Source organism: Mustela nivalis, assembly GCF_964662115.1.
Source record: "Mustela nivalis genome assembly, chromosome: 4".
In the NCBI taxonomy this organism is placed as follows: Eukaryota; Metazoa; Chordata; class Mammalia; order Carnivora; family Mustelidae; genus Mustela; species Mustela nivalis.
The window spans coordinates 144,017,885-144,040,036 of record NC_139023.1 but is presented as its reverse complement, the minus strand read 5'-3'; the positions used below and the strand labels follow the sequence as shown (position 1 = coordinate 144,040,036).

The 22,152-nt window shown below is 37.9% G+C and overlaps 1 protein-coding gene and 1 long non-coding RNA gene across 6 annotated transcripts in view; both read right to left on the bottom strand.

Annotated features, from left to right (window-relative positions):
- The window catches only part of TTC29 (tetratricopeptide repeat domain 29), a 235,842-nt gene extending 219,372 nt beyond the window's left edge, over positions 1-16,470 (bottom strand). The window contains exons 1-5 of one of the 5 annotated variants that reach the window (XM_082727581.1): positions 16,035-16,447; positions 15,590-15,637; positions 12,399-12,447; positions 10,232-10,329; positions 7,970-8,053 (exon numbers count right to left, since the gene is read on the bottom strand). In XM_082727581.1, the coding sequence (XP_082583707.1) occupies positions 7,970-8,053; positions 10,232-10,323 (176 nt within the window). In that variant the 5' untranslated portion in view covers positions 10,324-10,329; positions 12,399-12,447; positions 15,590-15,637; positions 16,035-16,447. Of the gene's footprint in view, positions 1-7,969; positions 8,054-10,231; positions 10,330-12,398; positions 12,448-15,589; positions 15,638-16,034 lie in introns of all 5 variants that reach the window. The other 4 variants (XM_082727580.1, XM_082727578.1, XM_082727579.1 and 1 more) reach the window with 4 other exon arrangements.
- On the bottom strand, positions 797-6,866 carry LOC309863085. The gene is made up of 2 exons (XR_014310886.1): positions 6,711-6,866; positions 797-1,447 (listed from the first exon to the last, which is right to left on the bottom strand). It is a non-coding gene; the product is annotated as an uncharacterized lncRNA (long non-coding RNA).
- Positions 16,471-22,152: the final 5,682 nt, after the last annotated feature.

Sequence of the window (22,152 nt, the reverse complement as noted above, 5' to 3'; positions counted from 1 at the left end):
ATATGACACAAAAGGTACAGACAATAAAAGACAAAACAGATGAATTGGACTTCATGAACATTAAAAACATTCATTATCAAAAGATACCATAAACAGAGTGAAAGGCAACCTAAGGAATAGAAGAAAATAATTGCAAGTCATATATCTGATAAGGGATTAACACCCACAATATACAGACAACTCGCAAAAGTTAATAGCAAAACACAACTCAATTCAAAAATGGCCAAAAGACTCAAACAGACATTTCTCCAAAGAGGATATCCAAATGACCAATAAGCACATGAAAAGATGCTCAACATCACTAATCATTAGGGAAATGGAAATCAAAACCACAATAAGATACCACCTCATACTCGGTATTAATGACTACTATCATAAAAGTAGAAAAAAAAAAAACAATGTTGGTGAAGATGTGACAAAATTGGAACCCCTGTATGTTGTCAGTGGGACTATAAAATGGTTATAGCCACTCTTGTAGCAGAATGATAGTTCCTAAAAAAAGTTTAAAATAAAATTATAAATTATTTAGAAACTACACTTTTGGGTTTTTAATCAAAAGAATTGGAAACAGAGTCTTGAAGAGTTATTTGTACACCTATGTTCATAGCAGCATTATGTAGCTAAAACATGGGCGTAACCCAAGTGTTCATTAATGAATGAACGGGTAAGCGAAATATGGTCTATACATACAATGAAATATTATTCAGCCTTAAAAAGGAAAGAAATTCTTATGTATGCTACAACATGGATGGACCTTGAGGAAATTGTGCAAAGTGAAATAAGCCAGTCACAGAAAGATAACTACGGAATGATTATAATTATATAAAGTATTTATATGAGGAGTCAAAATAACAAAGACAGAAAGTAGCACAGTGGTTCCAAGGAGCTGAGGGGTGAGGTATTGTTTATTGGCTACAGAGTTTCAGTTTTGCAAGACAAAAAGAATTCTGGGGTAAGATGGTGGTGAGTATGAATATATTTAATGCCATGAACTGTACACTTAAAAAACAGTTAAAATGGGGGGCCCCTGGGAGGCTCATCCCACTGATTCAACCCCTGTGGTACCTGGGTGTTTATCTCCTTTTATCACTCTGTTCCTTGTTCATGAAAGAGCAATTTCCCAGATGATTTCCAAATAGAGGAGGGCCATTGTGCACTTCCAGGTTTATAAGCTATTATGAGAAAAGCCATGTTCTTTGGCTATATTCCTTACATGTAAAGCAATTTTATTATAATAATGGTAAGTTTAAGCAACTTGTAGAAATGTTTTAAGTGTTTGGAATAGCTTAACAGGCTGTACAAATTGTGTTGCATGGTACAGCATAAGTTAGCTTATGAAAAACTCCTTTTAAGTTGAGATTTAAAAAAAAATTTCTCTTCATTGGTTAGCATTACTAAGTTTGAAATGATCTCTTATTAAAAACTCTGAACATGATGAACATGATACCTAGTAAAAAGCAAAATATGTGACTGTACATATTTATAGAAAAGTGATAAATTAATATTAATACTTAAATCAACATATAAAGTTAATGTGAAGTATTTAGGTTATTTATATTAATTAATAAATGCTTTAAAAGCAAAAAAAAATCAGTGACAGTTAAATAGCTAAAGTGAGGGTTGTGTATATGTGCTTCATATAGAGAATCTCCCTTAACTTTTGTAAGAATTTCCCATTATTACTCTGTTCTCAAAATAAGTAGAGAAATCAGAAATTAGAGAAATCATGTAAACTGCTTAAGATTACACAGGTATTAAGCAGCAAAATCAAATTTCCAACTGAGGAAGAAATCAGCTCCCATAAAAGCCAGAGCTGTAATGTCACGATTCCTATGCTTTTACCTTACAAAGAATTTTTTTTAATCTAATAGAGCTGCTAAGTTTAAACACCATATATGAAAATATTTTAAAGCAAACTTTTAAAGGACATAAAGACATAAGTTACTAAGAAATTGGCATTTCTGTGTTCTGTTGACATTTGAAATATTTCCTCCTTTTTTATTTATTTAGACTTAGTTTTGATGAAAGTCTGTGATCTTTTTTGAACCTAGGGAAGAATTCTTTTTTAAAGTTCCTTCCAACTACATTTACTAAATTCTAAGATTTTAAACTTTATTCATATCAATATTCTTTTTTTAAAAAGTTATGGTCAGAACAAGTCATTTCTTTCCTAGTTTCACATCCTAGAGATCTGTTGCTGAAGATAACACTAGAATTTTTGAAAGTAAGCAAATAAATGAAAGTAAATAAAAAAGAAAGTTACCCCTCCTCTTTTCCTATTATTAGTTTCTGCTATTGCTTAATATTTTATATCCATGAAAGGGTAAGGAATAATCACTTCTCCATTTCAGAACATCAAAATCCTGTCTCTCTTTCTCAAGTCAGGAAGACCTTGAAACACAGTCTGCTACCCAGAAAGAAAGAGAGGCCACTTCCTTTCCCTCTCTTCCCTGCCTGTTCCTATTAGTTACCCAACCATTTATTCGGCAACTGTCCATTTCAGAAAGTTAATTTGCAAAACTCCATACAGAATTTCACTTATTACTTTACAAGAGAGCAAAATGTTTTGGAGTGAAAACAAAATGGTTTCACAAAATTATTTAGAAGTAAACAAGACTGATGAAGCAGAGGAACAGCACACTGGAAGGAACCTAAATTCCCACAGGGTTGGGTGAAATATAACCTGAATAAACGTCTTCACCCCCTTAAATATACTCTGACTACCTGGTCACTGTACAGATCCAGGTGCTAAATTTGCCTGTAACAAGAATATCTGTGGTTTGTAAAAGCACGTTTAGAAGACAATTTTGAAATAAACTTAAGATGGAAACTTAACATTGGCAAAACGCTACTTTAACTGCCAAAGTACAAATCAGTTCGAAATGAGGAAGAGGAGAAAGGCTTTAAAAGCTATGAAAATACATGGCTCTTTGTTTCTTTATAACTCAAACTCATTGAATATGGTAACTGACAGTTCTAATTGCCACTGTGTTGACAAAGTGATGCTTAGCACACTTCAGCTGATGATGCTGAAAGGTGCTCTGCAAGAAAGCAGTATCTGAGAGATGCACAGTTTTGAACTAAACCTATTCTTCTTCATAATAGAACGTGATATCTGCAGCAGAAAGTAATACTGAGCAGATTAGCATTTTCGGTCCCTTGATGATTTTGTTTATTTGTATCCTCATATACACAGCCGAAGCTATAAAAACTGCCCCCCAGAAATTTTTCTTTGAATCTACAAACGATACTTTCATTACTTAGCTACTCAAAGCAATTACAATATGATAATAAGTGACACTTTCAATCCTTAAAAAAAAAATACAATACTCTGACAATATAAGACAGAATAAAAAACAAAGTACAAAACCACAACAGGATCTTTCAGTTGTTAAAAGTCAGTCAAATACTATCGATGAACTATTTGAAGATTTATCTAAGAAAGTCAAATTGTCAATGTCAATTATATTGTACATGAGTACAAAATGTGGGGGGAAATGTACCGAGTAGGCACACAAATAACCCAGTCGCTTAAAAAGAAATGAAGCATACTGAAATTCTTCTGTAAATGTAGATAATGAAAAACCCAGAAATCCTTTGCTTAGGAACTACTTTACCCACTCCAAAGTAAAATGATCCCCCATCAATGGGTTTGGCTATCCCAGGAACAACTACTCTAGCTTGTCATGCTCAATTACTTGTTTAAATTTTATACCCCTACTTGTATACATAAAACACTTCTTTGAGGAATTAAGCTGCTATGATTCAATATTCAAACCAGATGAAAATATTGTAACCAAAGAATAGTCACAATAGGAAACCTATTTCATGGTGTCAGTCTGACCTCTTTTTTCCCCTCATTCATTCATTTAACTTGCAGGTGTTGAGCTCCGACCATGTGCCAGGGTACACAGAGTCATGGCTCTGTTCCTGTGCAGATCCATTCTGCTGGGCATGAAGACAGGTGACATGCAGGCTCCCAGTGCAAGAGGGAGACCAAGCTGCAGCAGAAATAGAGCCAGATGATTTAGCTGAGAGTAAACAGAGGTGGGATGAGGGCTACTGGATTATGAGGTCAGGAAATGGCAGACTAAAGAGGTCACATTCAAGATGACTGACACTGTAGGACAAGAAAGTGTCAGCAATAAGGCCACAGTGAATGGAGGAGGAGTGGAGAAAATGGGAGATAAAGTCAGAGAGGTCAGGGAAATCAAAATCACACACAGTAAAGTCCAAACCATGATACACCTTAGAACTTGGAAAGCTCTCAGAGGGTTTTAAGCAGGTGAGTGTCATGATCTAATTTTTTTCAAAAGATGACTCCGGAGGCTGAATTTCGGCAGAGTTAGAGGGGATAGGAGAAGAGCAGCTGGGAGACTATTCTAGTGATCTTGGCAAGGGATGATGGTGGCTATGCAATGAAGAGAAGCAGATGAAGACAGGATATATTTAGGAGTTACATCTGATAGAACATAGTGATGGATTAGATGGGGGAGCCTGGTGAAGTCAGGGTGCATGCAACTCAAAGCTGCCTTGGTGCCACTTGCTGAACTGAGGAAAGACTGTGGGGGATTATTTGGTCAGGGAGGTGAAGGAAAGTAGGGGTAAATCAAGAGTCCAGTTTGTGGCCAGATTAATTTTAGAGTGTCTTAAGCACCCAAGTAGGTATGTAAAGGAGGCAGTTGGATATAAAAATTTGGAGCTCAGTGGAGAACTCAGGGCTAGATTTATAAATGTGATAGTCGTTAGGGTACTGATGTACTTAAGACTGGATCCAGGGGGGAGTGCCACTGGAATAGAGGGCCTAGGACTCAGCCCTAGGACAACCCACCACTGAGGGTTTGCAAAGAGAAAGCCAGCCTCAGGAGGCACAGAGTCTGGAGGAAAACTATAGAACATGGCATCCTGGAAGCCACAGGTACAGAGTGACCATTGAGAGAGCGCTCAACTCTATCAAATGTTGTGAAGACGTCAAGCAAGATGAGGACAGAAACGTGATCATTGTATGTGGTAAAAATGGAGGTGTTAGTCACTCCAAACTGGGAGATTTCTGTGACTTCTGGGACCAGACACCTATCTAGAGTCAATTGATGCAGGAATGGGTGCAAATACTAAGATAGTGCTTCTGGTTGCTTTGAAGGGTAGAGGAAAATGGGAGAGAACCTGCGTGGGGGTGGGGGTGTGTGCAGATAAGAAGTCAAGAAAAATACTAAAGGAGTTATGAATGCTAGTGAGATTGATCCAGTTGAAAGGGAAAACGATGATGTAGAAGAAAAACATGTTTAAATGTGGAGAAAGTCTTGGAACAAGTAAGAGGGCATGGATGGTATCCAGAGCACAAGAAGAGGCATCATCCTGAGATGAGAATAGGAATTCCACCAATTTTGATAGAAGGAAAGTCACAGAGTCTGAGTTTACATATAAGTCAACTGGTGTGTTTTGGGTTAGATGATGAGTGCACATACATATTATGGGATATCAAAGCTAGTGGCTATCAATTATACAGTGAACATATATACAACCATCTTACCATCTTTATATATATGTAATATATATTACCATCGAAAAGAAGAACAAAGCAGTATATACAGACTTAAAGGTATATCTTAGATATTGCTTTTCTTGTTGAAAATTTGATTCATCAATTTCTTCCACTTGTATACTGAGGTTCTGTGAAGTACCAGTTTGGTAACTTTATAATGCCACCAAACAGAAAACCAAACTCAAAATCTGTCTTCTGTAGCAGGTTTCATCTGACCACCTTAGTTTTCTCTGATTTCCTCTATACCTTGAGGCTACACTTCACAGTACAATCAGCACTCATGCATTCCATTTTCTTTTCCTGTTCATAAATCTTATCATCTCAAATTGAGACAAGGACCTTATTATCTCAAATTGAGACAAGGAGACAAATATTGTACGAAAAGATATCACTGTCTCTCCCACTGTGAAAAACCTGGTATTAGATACGAAGTAGGCACTTAAATGCTTGCTGACCAATTTATCTTTTCAGAGTTGACTGACTAATAAAAAGTTTTACATAGCAATTCCTTGGTTAACAGAATATGCATAATTCCTCACGGTACCTGCTGAGTATTGCTGAGAGTGCGGAAATAATTCATCAGTTTTTTTTTACATGCTATTCAATTAGTTTGTCTGTGGCAAAGTCTAGAATATATATCAATCAAAAGCAGAAGAGTGAGCTAAGTACCAGCTATCTTCCTACTAAGGTTTGCATCCACTATCCTAGCTTTGGTCTAAAAACATATTCAGCTGCAGGAAACTTTAAGGAGAATGAAATTGTAAGGCTGGAGAATTACGTGTTACTTGTTTTCTGTAGCATATTATGGATTTGAAATCAATTCGGTAATACCTTTAATGAAAAAAATATTAAGAGAATAGTCATCAGCAAATCCTATTCTGCACTGCTTTAAAGTTTTCTTCAATGCAGACTGAACATTTAACAGATTTTAAGTGCTGTATATGGATTTCTAGCTTGTTAAAATATGTGAAGTATAAGTTTAATTCCAAATTTAATATCTAATTATTAAGTCAATTACAGATACTTGGATATCATTATATTTAAATCAGAATGAAAATATCACCTGTATATATTTTTCTTTTAAGTAATTTATTATCAGGCAATATTAACTTTTAATTTTATCCAACAGGTTACCATGGAAAGTTAATAAATTAACAATCAGGGGTGCCTGGGTGGCTCAGTGGGTTAAAGCCTCTGCCTTCAGCTTGGGTCATGATCCCAGGATCCTGGGATAGAGCCCAGCAGGGAGCCTGCTTCTCTCCTCTCTCTCTGCCTGCCTCTCTGCCTACTTGTGATCTCTGTCTGTCAAATAAATAAATAAAATCTTTAAAAAAAAATAGTCCCAAGGGTTTAAAAAAAAAAACCAACAATCAGGGCATTTAACCAAAAATCCCAGATACTACACATGGCAGTCAATAGTGTTCTGAGCAAGACAGTGATTAAAGGTATTGTAAAATTTTGTCACTTTTTAAAATAAAGTAGCTGCTGACAGAATGAACTATTCCATTTTCCCACACTATATGCAAGTTGACACAGATAATATCTAATAATATGAAACATATCAAGTAACTTGGAATTTTAGACTCTATGAAAAACTATACCAAAATATCATTAAGAAAACTCTTCCAGTAGACTCCCATAGCACTAGACAATATGAATTGGGAGGTTGTTTTAAAAACATTTGCTGTATACAATATTCTAATTGAATCATTTAATGAGTTTCATAAGATGTATGCATATTTATATTATTTCCATTTTTCAATGCCTGCATCTAAAGATCTGATGATAAGATGGTCACAAAGTCTATAAGCAAGAAATACTAAATCTTTTCAGCTATTATTTTAGGTTTTTACTCATTTCTCACTAACCTACAAAGGTTTTTATAGTTTTTAGTTAAACATAAGTTTCTAACTAGTGATAAAATGGCAAAGTTTATAATGTTCATTGATAAAATAAATCCAGACAATTTAGAATTATTTAAAAAGCAACTGATAAACTATGATGCATTCATTATTTTTGTGAGTTTTGGTGGGGGGAGGAACATACATTAGTATAGAATTTTTGTTTTAAATCACTAGGAAAAAAAGATATGATCTTTCTCTAAAAGCTTTTTTCTCCCCCATGAAGGCAATATACCTTAAAATGGAAGTTAATAAGCAATTAATGGCATAGACTTAACTAAAATATTACAAATGTGATAGTATATTATCTTGGTAAATATGAGAATTTTGAAGGCCATAAAATTAAAGACTTTGATATGTGTAAGATCAATAGATATGACTTATCATTATTTAATATGAGCTTTAATTTTTAAATGCCATGTTCCAGTGAAATAGTGTACTATACAGGAAAATTGAAATTTCAATAAAGAATCGAGACAAAAGAAACAAACTTTATATTAAAGTACTTTTAAGAGGTTATACTTACGCAGCAACCTCCTCTTTTGCCAATCCTTTGAAATTCTCCTCCAGGTAATGATCTATGTCATCTTTTTCTTTGATCAACCGAGACCTAAATGAAATGGAAAGAAATAATAAAGCACTGCTTTATCAAGTTGAAAAGCTCCCAAACATATAAAATGCGAGAACAGAAGAGCAGAAATATTTAAGGTATAATACCATATATAATAAATGTTCTACAGTAGCTATAGATTATTGATTAATAATTTCCAAATTTTCATTTTCTGGAATGTTAAGAGATAGGGAAGAATCTTAAACTCAGTATGCAAACAAATCAGCAACACATTAAAACAATCAATGAATTCTTAAGAAAAAGGGAGTTTTCTCCTCAAAACTTTAAAGCTCTTCCATTTTGCTCATGTTGCTTCACGTTATAATTTTGCAATACAGAAGTCATATTCTGTTTGGCCCAGGATTTTGAACTAAGAACACCTGCTTGATACAAACATGCAACATTTATCTGTTCCAAACATTACCAAATTTTGCTCTGAAATGTTGTTTGAGAGGGTTTTTAGTCAAACATAAAATTCAAATTATTATTTAAAAAGTGGGACTTTAAGAAGACTTTAATGAGAAATCTATTACACTGGTAGTGTATTTTTTCTCCAAACTCCATTACACCTTTAAAAACAAGCATGTTACTAACGTCTCAAAACAATGGGAGTATGGGACTAAACAAGCATCTGTTTTTACTCAGAAGGTAATAGAAAATCTTTTTTTTTTTTTAAGATTTATTTATTTATTTGACAAAGAGACAGAGAGAGCAAAAGCAGGGGGAGTGGCAGGGGAGGGAGAAGCGGGCTCCCAGCCAAAGGCAGACACTTAATCAACTGAGCCACCCAGGTGCCCCTGGAAAATCTTGATACAAAACTTTGCCTTAAATGGTTATGAAAAAAGTGTTTTTCTTCCATAAAATGAATACAAGAAATAGTGTTTTTTAAAATCCATCTTATTTTTTGGGGCGCCTGGGTGGCTCAATGGGTTAAGCCTCTACCTTCGGCTCAGGTCATGATCCCAGGGGCCTGGGATCGAGTCCCGCATAGGGCTCTCTGCTCAGCAGGGACCCTGCTTCTCCTCATCTCTCTCTCTGTCTGTCTCTCTGCCTATTTGTGATCTCTCTCTCTGTCAAATAAATAAATAAAATCTTTTAAAAAATAAATAAATAAATAAATAAAATCCATCTTATTTTAGAGATGTGAGATTGGGCTCCATTTTTGCTGGTTTTGAAAAGAAAATGGAATCTCAAGCATTATAAAAGGCAGGAAGAACAAGCTTTTCCAGATTTTGTAAATACTCCCCATTATTCAAAAGTAAAACTGAAAATAAGAATATACATATATCCTAAATTATGCATATATCAAAAAATTTGTTTTTCAAACTTTTTGAGAAGAAACTTTGATTTGCTGTTATAAGGGAACTTCCATGCTGTTTTAACTGCATGCATTTATTTTGGTTCGGGGACGTTGGTCTTTCCCAGAAAAACTAAGAATAAAGTATGCTCCTTCTCAAAACAAAGTAGTTTCATAATACTTTGATCATTTGCCTTGTCGGAAGGGAAAATTTGGCATATAAAGAAAATAATCAAATCTACATGTGCAAATTATTTATATCAATAAATAATATGCATCACTATGACTCAATAAAACCATAAATGGCAACTTCTAAATAATAGTATCCTCATTAATACTTGTGACAAAACACATTGTTCTCTTCTATACTTTCCGGGCAGCAACTCTAGGAACTCAGCAGCTGGTCAATGTAGCAACAGTGTGATGAAGCATTTTTAGCCCAGGATCATTTCAGCACCTAAATCTGGCCTGCTAATTTACCCTAGTAGTGATATTGTGTCTTCCTCCCTCCATAACAGAAATTGGCACTCAGGACCTTGCAGATTGGAAGCTGTACACCTTTCACTCCTAAAGCCTCTACTTTCAGTTCTCCGCTACTGTTTTTAAAAGGAAGTATATCTCCAAAGTTTCCTGGGACCATGATATAATTAGAATAGGTAATAAAACAATCAAATGAGTACTAGCTTACTAAATAAATTCTTAGTATTTGAATGAGCTTCATTGATCATTGATCCTTTTGAAATAGCAAATTTGAATATTCTGAATATAACAATATACTCTTATCCTTGAACAATTTTGTTTTCTGAGATGTGCTATTGACATATCTCACTGCAAGAAATTCGTTCTATAGAAAAAAAGAGATGAAAACCGGGGTTACATACCTTGGAATTGTTCTGGGGGAACACGGCAGCTTCTGCCTGGCTAAAGATGTAAGCTTTGGGCGTGTCATGGGCAACGGGGGCAGGGTGGTCATTTTAGACTACAAAAAAAAAAAATATATAGAAACAGTATTTTAAAGAATGAATCCTTCAAAGACTCCTTTAAGACATTATTAGAGATCCACAGTCTGTCATCTGAGCTGAGAATGCCTCTGTGTGTAGAGCTATAGCTCTATTATTCAGGAATGATAGTGAGTGGATTCTGCAGGTTGTTTCTCGTTATTTTCTTCTACCATCTGCCTTTTGGCCAATTTATTACTTGTCTGCATCTCTACCACCAAGTGGATAAGGAGAAAAATCTGATAAATGCATTGAATATTCAGACGATCAGGAGCTTTGGTATGAGTTTTGTTAAGGGACACGGTTGCAATTAGAGTGAAGATTTTTAGGACAGCTCTGGATTTCAAATGCTCATGCTTTGCTTTCCCGTTACAATCAATAATTGAAAATTGCTCATACTTTGCTGTTTTCTAAAAACTTTCTTACTCACAAATAAAGGCTTTTCCTTAGAAGTGATGGGTGCTAAGACTGATTCTCAACAAGCAGACAGCTGCCCCAAGAGACACACAGCTACCATAGTGTGACAAATCACTTCAGAAAACAGAGGTCCAGAAAAAATTGTTTAAAACAACAATCATTTCATTATCTTTCACACTTTTTTGTGGGTCAGCAATTTAGAACAGGGTGCAATGGGATGGCTTTTCTCTACACCATGATGCTGAGCCTCTTCTGGGAAGTCTCAGAAGCTTGGGGATAAATCAGGGGTGTTGGGGTGGGGGGTCAGGAATCATCTGTAAGTGTCTTATTTCATATATGTGATATTCAATACTATTAGCTGGGACCTTAACTGGGCTGTTTGCTAGAACATCACGCATAGCTACCTGTAGGGCTTGGGCTTCCTCACAGCATAGCAGCCTCAGATTTCTCAAGTGGCAGTTCAGTACTCCAAAGGCAAGGATGCCAAAGAAAAGCCAGGCAGAAACTATAGCCACTTGCAGAGTCCAGCCTTGGAAGTCATATAACATCCCTTCTACTGTGATAAAAGATCTGTTCATAGTCAAGGCTAACGAACATCAATTCACCCACTGAGGGGAGAGCATCAACTCCACATGGTATGAAGAGAATGTGGGATGAGAGATATTGTTGTGGCCATCTTGAGGAAATGCAAGGTGTCAGAGTGAGGAAGGTAACTGAGCAATAATGAAGGTGGGTCTATAAAATCAAATTATCTAGGGGTGCCTGGGTGGCTCATGCAGTTAAGCATCTGCCTTTGGCCTGGGTCATGGTCCCAGGGTCCTGTGATCAAGCCCCATGTCAGGCCCCCTGCTCTGCGAAGAGTCTGCTTCTCCTTCTGCCTGTGCTCCTCCTCTCTGCTACTGCTCTCTCTCTCTCTAATAAATAAATAAAATCTTAAAAAAATAAAATTATCTAAAATTTACCTTAAATAGGAAGAAGTGTGGATGTGTCTGTGGACTTAGAATGGAGAAACTATCACATGCTTTAAGGGCTTTCAGATGCAAAAGAAAGCACACTTCTAAGGTTAGAGAGGCATCCACAAGGCCAGAGCCTCTTGATTCCCCCACCATGTCCACCAGTTTTGACCTCTATCCTTACCCTCACCAAGCAAGTGAAAGGTTTGTTTTAGGTTTTAAATCATTACTTCCAATAATTACTACCTATGTGACTCAGGGTAAAACACTATCAACCTGGGTCTTGAATATATTTAATAGATATTTTATTGAGCTACTACTTGGTTCCAGGTTCTGGTCTAGGTGCTGAAGATATAGCAATGACCAAAAAGATGAGAACCTCTGATCTCAGAAAATTTACATTATAGGGGTGGATGTGGGGGAAATATGTAAAATATATATAATGTCAGATGATGACAAGATCTACAGCAAAAAATTAAGCAGGGAACTAGAAATTATCCAAATGCTCACCAGTAGCAAAGGCATAAATAAGAGCAGGATGAGATAAAGTCAAAGAAGTTAAAGAGAAATTTGGGAGTGTTCCGATGGTGTAGGGTTTTGAAGATAACTGTAAAAACTGATTATTACTCTGATGAAGTTAAGAATCCACTAGAGAATTCTGAGCATGGGAGTGACATTACCTGACTTGCACCTGGAAAGGTTCACTCTGGCTTCTCTTTTGAGCTTTGACTGTAGGGGAAGAAGGGCAGACAACAGAGAGGTCAGCTGGGAGGTTGTTATGAAATCTGAGTGAGAGAGGACAGTTGCTTAGGTAGAGGTCAAGGTGGAGGTAGAGATGTGGTTAGACCTGAGGTAGAGATGTTAGCTAGAGATGTGGCTAGACCTGAGGTAGAGCCAGCAGTGACAGCCAAGGCACCATGTTCCTCTACCAAGCCATGAGGAAGCAGGGTAGAAGAACAGTAAGACTCAAGGGAAAACCTTTTGAAATCCAGTGTAGGAACAGGCAGTCTTGTGTTTACAAATAGAAGATTATTATGAAAAAAATTTTTTTACATAATTAAAGAGAAAATTTTAATGAGGATCAGTGTCATGGTTTACACACTATGGAATCCTAGTATTACCCAGATTATCAGGGCACGATATGATCCATGAAACAAGTCCACTTATTTTAATATAGTTATAGCTTACACACACCATGGGAACAGCAAATGTTAGTCCTCTCCTATGTGATAACTTCATAATAGAGTAACTTCTTTTGTAATTAAAAAAATCTGTTTTTCTAATCAGATGTCATATTAACTAGTTGAGTTACCTGGAAACCAGAACTAATTAAATAACCACTGTATGCAGAACATGTGGTAAGAAGTTATGGTCAAGATAAAGATAGATCTCAAGTACAGGCTTGAAAGGATAACAAAGGCTCCCCCAAACCCACCTCCCATGAGCCTACTTCACAGAAGCTATGAAGAGTCTATGTTCCAGAGCCTTCTATGTTACAGAGCAAATCTGGGCCATCTCAGTTCTTAACCCTCATCTGTCTATTCCTAAAAGGATTTCAAAATGGATTTTTAAACAGATGGAAGAAAACAAGAACTGTGTTTGGTTCAGTTGGGGCATTTCATCCTCTATAAATTAAGACTGTTCTGAGAGTTCCACTTTGCTTGTGAGGGCATTGTGGCAGGGGTGACTTTTACATAATTACAAGGACCCTTGAAAGTTACCAAGGAGCTTCAAAATGAGCTTCTCCAACTACTAGAAAGAACTAACTGCTTGTCTGCTTATAGACAGACAGAAGGACCAAACTCTAAAGCTGAATCCAGCCAACAAGGTGTATAAAAGACCCCCCCCAAAAGTTGGGCTACCAATATGTGATGTAAAATTTATCCTTTTTGATGTTTAATTGCGTTAGACAATTTTTGCTAGAAAATATAAGCACCTAATGAAATCAAATGCAAATGTTATACATGGAGAGAAACATGTCTTCTTTGTCACACATATGAACTGTGATTTTTTTTCAATATCTGAGTCGTTTCCTACCATTAAAGTTTCAGCTGCCAGTTCCTTCATTTTGCTCTCCTCTGATCTGAGAACATTAGCAGCAGGAGCACCTTTACTCTTAAATTTAGTTTAATGTAAGTATTGCAAGCCCTGCTGGCAAGCCTCAAGGCACGAACTCTGAATGGGGGGTGGTCAGAGCTGAATGATAAAGTGGGAAAAAAAGTTATTAACTGAGTGTTATAATAAATAGCACCCAACCAATCTATGTTGGAAAGTTTAAGCTCTGAGTTAGGGTAGAAGTTGAGCAGGCTCCTTCCCTGCTTTAAACCCCACATCCTACCTTGCTTATGCCCACTGGAAAAAAGGATTTTTGTCTTTCACAATCGCTACATGGCCACATAAAGGTATTTTGTTTTACACGATAGGTAACATGTAAGCTGAATGTTATGGCACATAATATTTGAAATGCATCAAATTTTTAAAGGTTCTTGCAACAATTTTTTTTTTAATCTAAGTAACTACCATATCTTTTTATATGTTCAGTCTTACGCTGAATTTTCTTAAAGTAGGAAGTTGGTGCGTTCTAGCATACAGAAGCAGTCAAGAGGAAATAGGTGAGAAAAAAATGCAAGCATGCTTAGGGGCCTGTCATTTTAGACTTCAATTATACCTATAGAGTAAAGAAAGCCTTTTGCTCTTCGTTAATATGAGCTGTATCACTTCCCTGGTGTTCGCCAGGCAGTGTTCCCAGGTCCTAGGTGAGCTCCCACTTGGGAAATGGGATTAATGCTTTGGGGTGACTGTCGTAGGCCTGAAGCAGAAATGGAACACATCCTCTACAATGGCGCTACGTCAGTGTTCTCCTGGCTCAAGACCACAGAGGAAATCACACAAGATGGGTGCTACTGAAGGAACACAAGAAGGGTTCAGAGCCAGGAGAATGGGAGGCACCTGTCTGGCTGGCACCAAAACCAGCTTTTCCCCAGGAGCTGAGGAGGAAGCAGTCTGTGAAGAGGACCCAGAGGCAGCACCCCCAGTACCAGCAAGTGGGCGGCACTACATGTGGCACCAAGAATGCTGAGCCGAAGATCAAAAGGCTGCCTGAAGCCATTTCACTGTTGGTATTCAGAAGAGATTTGGTGGATTCTTTGATCTGCTGGTTGGCTCTTCTATCACGGTTTGGCCCCCACATGCAAAGACAAATGAGAATGGAGAAATACAGGATGAAAGGTTTAAGAATGCTGGGTCAGGCTGTATGTGTCCCATGGTGAGAGTTTAAATTTCTGGCCCCCAAGTAAAATTCTTCAAAGAGTAATCCTCCCACCCACTATCCTCAGAGATGCCCTCATCAGGAAACACAGAGGAACGGGGCAGGCCTAGCACTGCATAGACAGGCTACTTGGGGAGTGACTATGTCCAAGGCTGACTACTCTCTCTAGACTTCAATCACAGTGGAATATAAGAAAGCCAATAAACCACAGGAGACATATTTATCATTTGTCATCAGGGAAGTTCAAAATAAATGATTTTGCTATCACCAACGAAATCACTTATAAGAAGTAGAACTGCTCACATTACCACCATAAGCTCTTTTGCTATGAAAGATTAGAGAAAACTACAGAAAAAATATCAATAATTATAGTCCTGAAAGACTAAAAGAATCCCATAATGAAGTGTAAAGAGTCGCTAAACGTTTATCCCTTGAATCATTATTTTTAGATGCTTTTAGCACACAGTGGTAGGTAATTAGGTGGGTAAGTAAAATAAATAGAAATCATACATTTTCTACTAACTGATATTTATTGATGGTTAAATCAAAATATAAAGCAGGGAAAGGGTTGAAAGCAGAGCGTGGTTCAGTTCATTCACTTACTTTTAGAGATTACTGCTGAAGGTCTCTCCAAGGCTTACAGACTTCAGCCTGAAAATCAGGAACAATAACAGTAGCAAAGGAGAGAAGAAAAAAGTTAAAAATTAGCTAATAGAATAACTTCTCTTCCTGTCCCAAACTATGAAATAAGATTCCTTCATACAAATAATATCAAGTACCTCCTATGTGTTTAAATGTACTTTTTTTTTTTTTTTAATTTTAAGGTCAAAGTGCAATCGCTACGGGAGAAACTAATCACTAATTCAGTGAAATGCCAGCACATCCGAGTTAGGTATATGCATTGCTATATTCCAACACAAATGAGACCTTAGGGATAACAATCTGACCTCCTGTCTCTTATGAGACAGGAAGTTAACTTGACGCAAACCGAGGGCATCTCAGTTCCGTGTCTGCGCCTACCTACCCCTAGACCGGACTAGTAACTTACTCCTCCGCCTGTTTCTTTTCCCACCGCCCTCAGAGGGTCACGTGAACTGGGAAGCAGGAACAGCGCCCATGTCGGGTCCTACTTCTATTCACTTCTTGAGATAAATGGCGAGGGCCTCTGCTCTCGAAGCGAGAGCCGGAGGGCACGGACTTGGGGAGGAAGGTCTGCCGGGGTCACGGAAGGCTCGCGACTACCGGGAGAACCGCCCGCCTCGCTCAGGAGCTGTGAAAGTCCTGCCCCGAGCTTCGCCCCTACCGTCACGAACCTCGGTGGACTGGCCCGTGGAACAATTCTGGTTTTCCGTTCCGCCGAAGTGTGTCCCCCACCCGCGGCAGTGCCGGGCGCCGGTGCTGCCCCCTCCTCCGGCAGGGGTGCGGGGACCAGGCGTCTAGAGAGGGGACGCGGGAGCGTCGTCCGGGTTACCGAGGGGGCGGGGCAGGCCAGGGGGCGTGGCTAGGCTAAACCGGGGCTCGGGATTGGGACAGCTCCAGATTCCTCGGGCGCGGGGGCGGAGCCTAGCGGATTGGAGCCACCTGAGGGCTGAGCGGGGCCTCCAGACCTAGCAGGCTTTTCAAACCCGGCAGCGTTCAGAAGTTAGACCGCTTTCAGAAATTAGTTCAACTGACCAAAGGTCTCCAGCTTGCCATCCTGAATCATTTCCTTCATGGCGCCTCATTCTTAATATTTGGCTACATTTCCCTGTTGCCCACGGGGCTAATGGAAAAGGGCTCAGCTTGGCTTTGTTACCCCAGGGACTTGATGCCACTTTATGCAGCTAAGGAAAGTCATTCATTTCCTCCTTCCTCAGCCTCTGTTGCAGTCAGACCCATCTTTTCCCTCCATAGATACATTTCCCAATTCTGTCTCCAGCAGGATAACCCAATTTTGAGTTGTGGTGAGCTAAAAACTCAAGATCTCTTTCATAGAATCTTCCTGCATTACTTTCTGTCTTACTATTACTTTTAAAATTCTTACCCGAAACTCGGTTTTTATATTTACATTAACTAAATGTCAGCCTATTAATCTCAACCCATCATTCCGTCCCATCTTTCACTTGGAACTGGAAGGAAGTGAGATTTCTTGCCCATTCCCTCATATGAATAGAGGGCAAGAGAGGGAGGATTGTTGCTTATTACTTCTCCAAATACAGATGTGCTGGAAAGTGAGGCTTTTATTCAGTGCCTACTGTCACACACCGTAAGAAAGCGACCCAGCAATATTGTTCACACAAATCATTCTATTAGCCACAAACTGATTCTGTTTGGAGTACAAACATAACCACAACCACACTTTTCATTCCAACATCTAATTTGCTGCACCAACATATGAGATTATTCCCACCAAGGAAGGTTACATCATCCATGCAACCGATCACTATGACGACCCATAACTAGGCTCCACATGACCCCCCACGGCAGTAAGGCCTGTTCTAGCTCATGAATTCAGCTCCCAGTTTTCAAACATCACCTTAACACAGCTCCACTGTGACCTCTGTAAATTCTGTTACCGCTCTTGCTGCCTCCCTTGTTTAGAGGTTTGTGAATTCCATGCACCTTCGTTCTCACATGAGGCTCTCCCTAGTTTGGCTTTCTGGGTGACTTTTTCTTGCCTCTTTGCATTATTCCTTCTGCCTGCTGCTTTTTCACTGGCAGTTCTTTGACTAATTCTCTTTCTCCTTCTGCTTGGTATAATATTTCCTAGAGCTAGGGAATTCAGTTAGAGAAGTTTGTTTGCAAGTGACAGAAAAACCTCAAATTGGCTTCAGTGAAAAAGCAACATGATTATTTTCCACAACCAGAGGATGCCAGCTTCAGCTGCAACTTTGTATACTCAGGGCCTTCTGAAAACGTTCAGGACTCTAGAGCACCCCACCTTTCATCACGCAGAATTAATGTCTCCCCTCTATACTCCTTCCTCTTAGATCAATTTTATGAAATGGGTATCACTTTGCAGGGGTCTTGGTTTATAGGAGCTAATCTCTCCTGAAAGACTGTGAGCTTTTTGAAAGCAGAGATTGTTTTATTTTTCTCTGAATTCCCTGGAATAGTATAGGGATTAGTATATAGCGTATGATCAAAAATGTTTATCGAATTAACGGAATAAGTGACAGGATGGCTAGAGGCTCCTCGAGCTGTTTCTTCCATATGTAATTCTTCTCACTGCTTCCTCTCCCACCCCCACTAGAATTGGTGAGGTAGGAGAGGATACAGTTATAGCTTGAATGCTAATACTAACTTAATAAGATCTAGAGTGCTCCCTTCTGATCTTTGCTCTGGAGAAAAGGTTTTCAGAATACCTCAGCACACAAAAAAGCAAATGACAATCCTTTAGGGGAAACCAGTACATCTTAACTACTCTCCCCACAATTTTTTCCAAAGTGTTTCTGATATCTCAATCATCACTTCAATCATCCCAATTATTACAATCTTCCACAATGAAAATTACTCTGAATCATGTTTTACTGAACACATCCCCAAGGAATATCCAAAGAAAGGATATATGAGGTAAAGTTCTTGAATTCTTTCATGTCTGACAATGTACTTATTTTGCCCCTGGTCATTTGGCAGCATTGGGCATTCTAGGTTAACTATCATTTCCTCGGTTTAGAAGGTATTGATTTTTTCTCCCTAGTATCCAATGTTAATCATGAGAAGTCTCTGCCAGTTTTCATTCTTTTGATGAGATTTTGTGATAAGATTTGTGTCTGCAGTGACAACCGCAGATGTCTGTAACTTAAAATGATAAAGTTTATCTGCTGATTACAACTCGGAACCATCCCCAGTCAGCCTTGGATTTTCTCCATACTGTCTTCAACAGCAGAACCCATGCTGAGAGGATTATTACTCTCTTGCCCAAAGCTCTGTTGGTTTGTGACAGAGAGAAGAAGAGAGTAAACTTCATATTAGCTTTTAAAGGCTCCATCCCAAATTATATCCATCATTTCCTCTCCTATGTCATTGGTCGCAAGTCACATGGCCATGCTCAATTTTAAGAAAACAGATAACTTTGATCTTAGCATGAAAGAAGAACCAGATCTCTGTGAATGATGGTAATGATTATTCCAGACCTATTTTTTTCCTTCAACTCAGGCATTTTTTGGATTTTTAAAAATTCTTTCTGTCCTCGCAATTTCAGGGAACTCTCTAGTAGAAACTGTCAGCTGAGTATTCACATTCTTCCTCCAATTTAGATAACTGTTTTCTATTTTTAAAAATTTTTTTCATTTTCTCTTTTTCTATGATTCTTGCTTATTAAATGTAGATCTAAATCTGTCTTTTTTATCCCTTTTTCCCCCACTTTCATTCTCTTTGCTTTTTTGTTCTAAAATTTGGACATTTTGGATGGTATCATTTTTTCCGTATTTTTTTGATTTTCTTGTGGGTGCAAGAAGTCATATTTCTTAGCCTTTGCTAGCTTTTTAAACTTTATTCTTTCGTGGATGTATTTGGCTTTTATGGATGTACAATTATTTCTAAATATATGAATTAGTTTTGTCCTGTTTTCTCTAAATTATTTTTTCTCTAGAAAATTATTTTTTTCTATTAATGTTGGTGTTTCTCTTTTATGTAGCTTTATGTTCTTTATTGTTATATTAGTTAGCATTATATAATTAGCTGCCAGGGACAGAAAAAAATTATAGAATTGGAATGGCACGCCACTGATTCTCAGTTCTTTAGGTTTTGCCGCTCCACTATATATGGTTACCGTTCCTAAGGTCACTCATTGTCCACAATGGCCCTTTCCAAGCTTATATCTGTATTTTATCTGAAGGAAGGATGCATAGGGGAATGATGGTATGCTTTCTCCAAAAAGAAGACTATATCCCTTCTTGCTACACATACCACTGGCAAGGACTTCATCCCAATGACACCTTTAGCTTAGAGGGCAATTGAAAATATGATCTTTACTTTGAGTAGCTTTATGATTTGCTTAAAGTCAAGATCCTACAACTATGGAAAATAAGAAAGGGTGGATAATAAGGGACCATCAGCATCAATCCTAAAGACGTCACTTCATATGTAAGAAAGAAAGACTGGATCTCTTGCGTGAGTTTCCTTTATTGTTATCTAAATGGAACTGTTCTCCAAGTTTCCTCCTTGGGTAAGAATTTCCAAAGCTCTGGATTAGATGGGCAAGTCCTGTTTCCTTGAGTTTCTTTTAGGGTTACAGAATAGGGAGCCAGCTATCCAGCTGTGCCCTCTATGCCAGAAGAAGCCAGGCCTGAGGTACCAACCTATGCACTGGAGAGTAAACTATCTGTTGAACGTTCATTCAGTCTTTAAGAAAGAGTTATGGTTTAAAGTAGTCCTTCCTGCACCTGCTCCCTGCCTAGAGGTGAGGGTGTTAAATAGGCGGTTGAGTGGTTAAATTTATCAGGTTCAGACTTAATTTTTTCCCCTTATTTTCAGCCAACGTCCTCATTTCCTTGCTCTTTTTTAACCCTGTAGATGGCAAGCAATGACTCCAGGGTTTCTACTGGAAGACTGTCCTCAGCTGCTCCAGTACTGTGGCTTGCTCTCCCATTTCATCCTTCACTCCCGTCCCTTCCACTGTGTATCATGAGACCGTTTCTTTTTGTTTGTTTGTTTTGTTTTTTTTTTAACTCTCATCCACTGACATCTACTACCTTATTTTCATCAGGTATGAGTATGTTTGTTTGTGGTACTTGTACATTTTTATTTCACTGGGATCTCGGGGAGGAAAGGGCCTCAATTTGTCAGCTTCTGAACCTTTCTCAGGAATGGAATGCTAAAGTAAGTAAGACAGAGGAAAACTTAAGGGGCAGAAAAGAAAGGAAGGGAAATTATAGGACAAAACTAGAAAATGTGCTGAAAAGTGACAGGGAGGCATCGATTAAATCATATGGTCAAGTCACCAAACTACCTGTCTTAAATTTATAATAGACAAATTAACTAATATAATTATCTAAAAACTTGGATCAAATTCATTTATTTGTGTATGGGTTGGCTGTTACATATTCATTTCCTCTTCCTAAAATATGTATCTGAGAAAATATCAAATTCCAGTGGGACAGTATTAGGTATCCTTATATTACTTTAGTTGGGAGAGAAGAATATGACATAAGAAGGTCAATTTCAGGCTTCCACCTTAGAATATGATTTTTTTTTAAATTGAGTTTATTTATTTGAAAGAAGGAGAGAGGCAGAGGGGGAGGAAAAGATATGAGGGAGCCAGATATGGGGAGGGAAAGATATGGGGAGATATGAGGGAGCCAGATATGGGGCTCCATCCCAGGACCCTGGATCATGACCTGGGTTGAAGGCAGACATTTAACCGACTGAGCCACCCAGGAACCCCTAGATTGTGAATTTTGAACATTAAGAAAAATAGCCTGAAAACGTTTGGCATTTATTCCATACCAGCACTGACCTGCCCAGATAATTCCTGCCAAGAAATCATTAATGTGGTTTTGGCCTTCCTTGTACATGATGCCCTTCGTCTCTAGAAAAAAGGTGTGCCAGGGATCTTTTGTTTATTTTTAGATTTAAGTCTTAATATATACTTTATTTTTGGGGGGGTAATTAATATTCCTTCTTGTTAAGGAATAATTGAAAAAATTATTGGGAAATAGAACTGTATATATTTAAAATGTATAATATGAGGACTTAATATACATATATACTGTGAAATGATTACCAACACCAAGGTAATTAACATATCCAGCACCTCATAATTAACTCTTTTGGTGTATGTGTGCTGAACTTCAGATGTACTGTCTGCAACTTTCAAGTATAGAATATTGTATTATTAATTACAGTCACTATGCTGTATATTAGATCCTCAGAACTTAGTCATCTTATAGCTGAAAGTTTATACCCCTGACCTACATCTTCCCATTTCTTCCTCCCCTCAATCTCTGGCAACCACCATTCTATATTGTTTCTATAAAATTAGCTTTTTATAATATTTCATATATAAGTGATACCATACAGTATTTTTCTTTCTCGGGCTTATTTAACTTAGCATAATGCCCTCTAGGTTCATCTGTGTGGTTGCAAATGGCAGGATTTTATTCTTTATTTATGGCTAAATGGTATTCCTGTGTGTGATGGGGCGCCTGGGTGGCTCAGGGGGTATTCCTGTGTGTGAGTGTGTG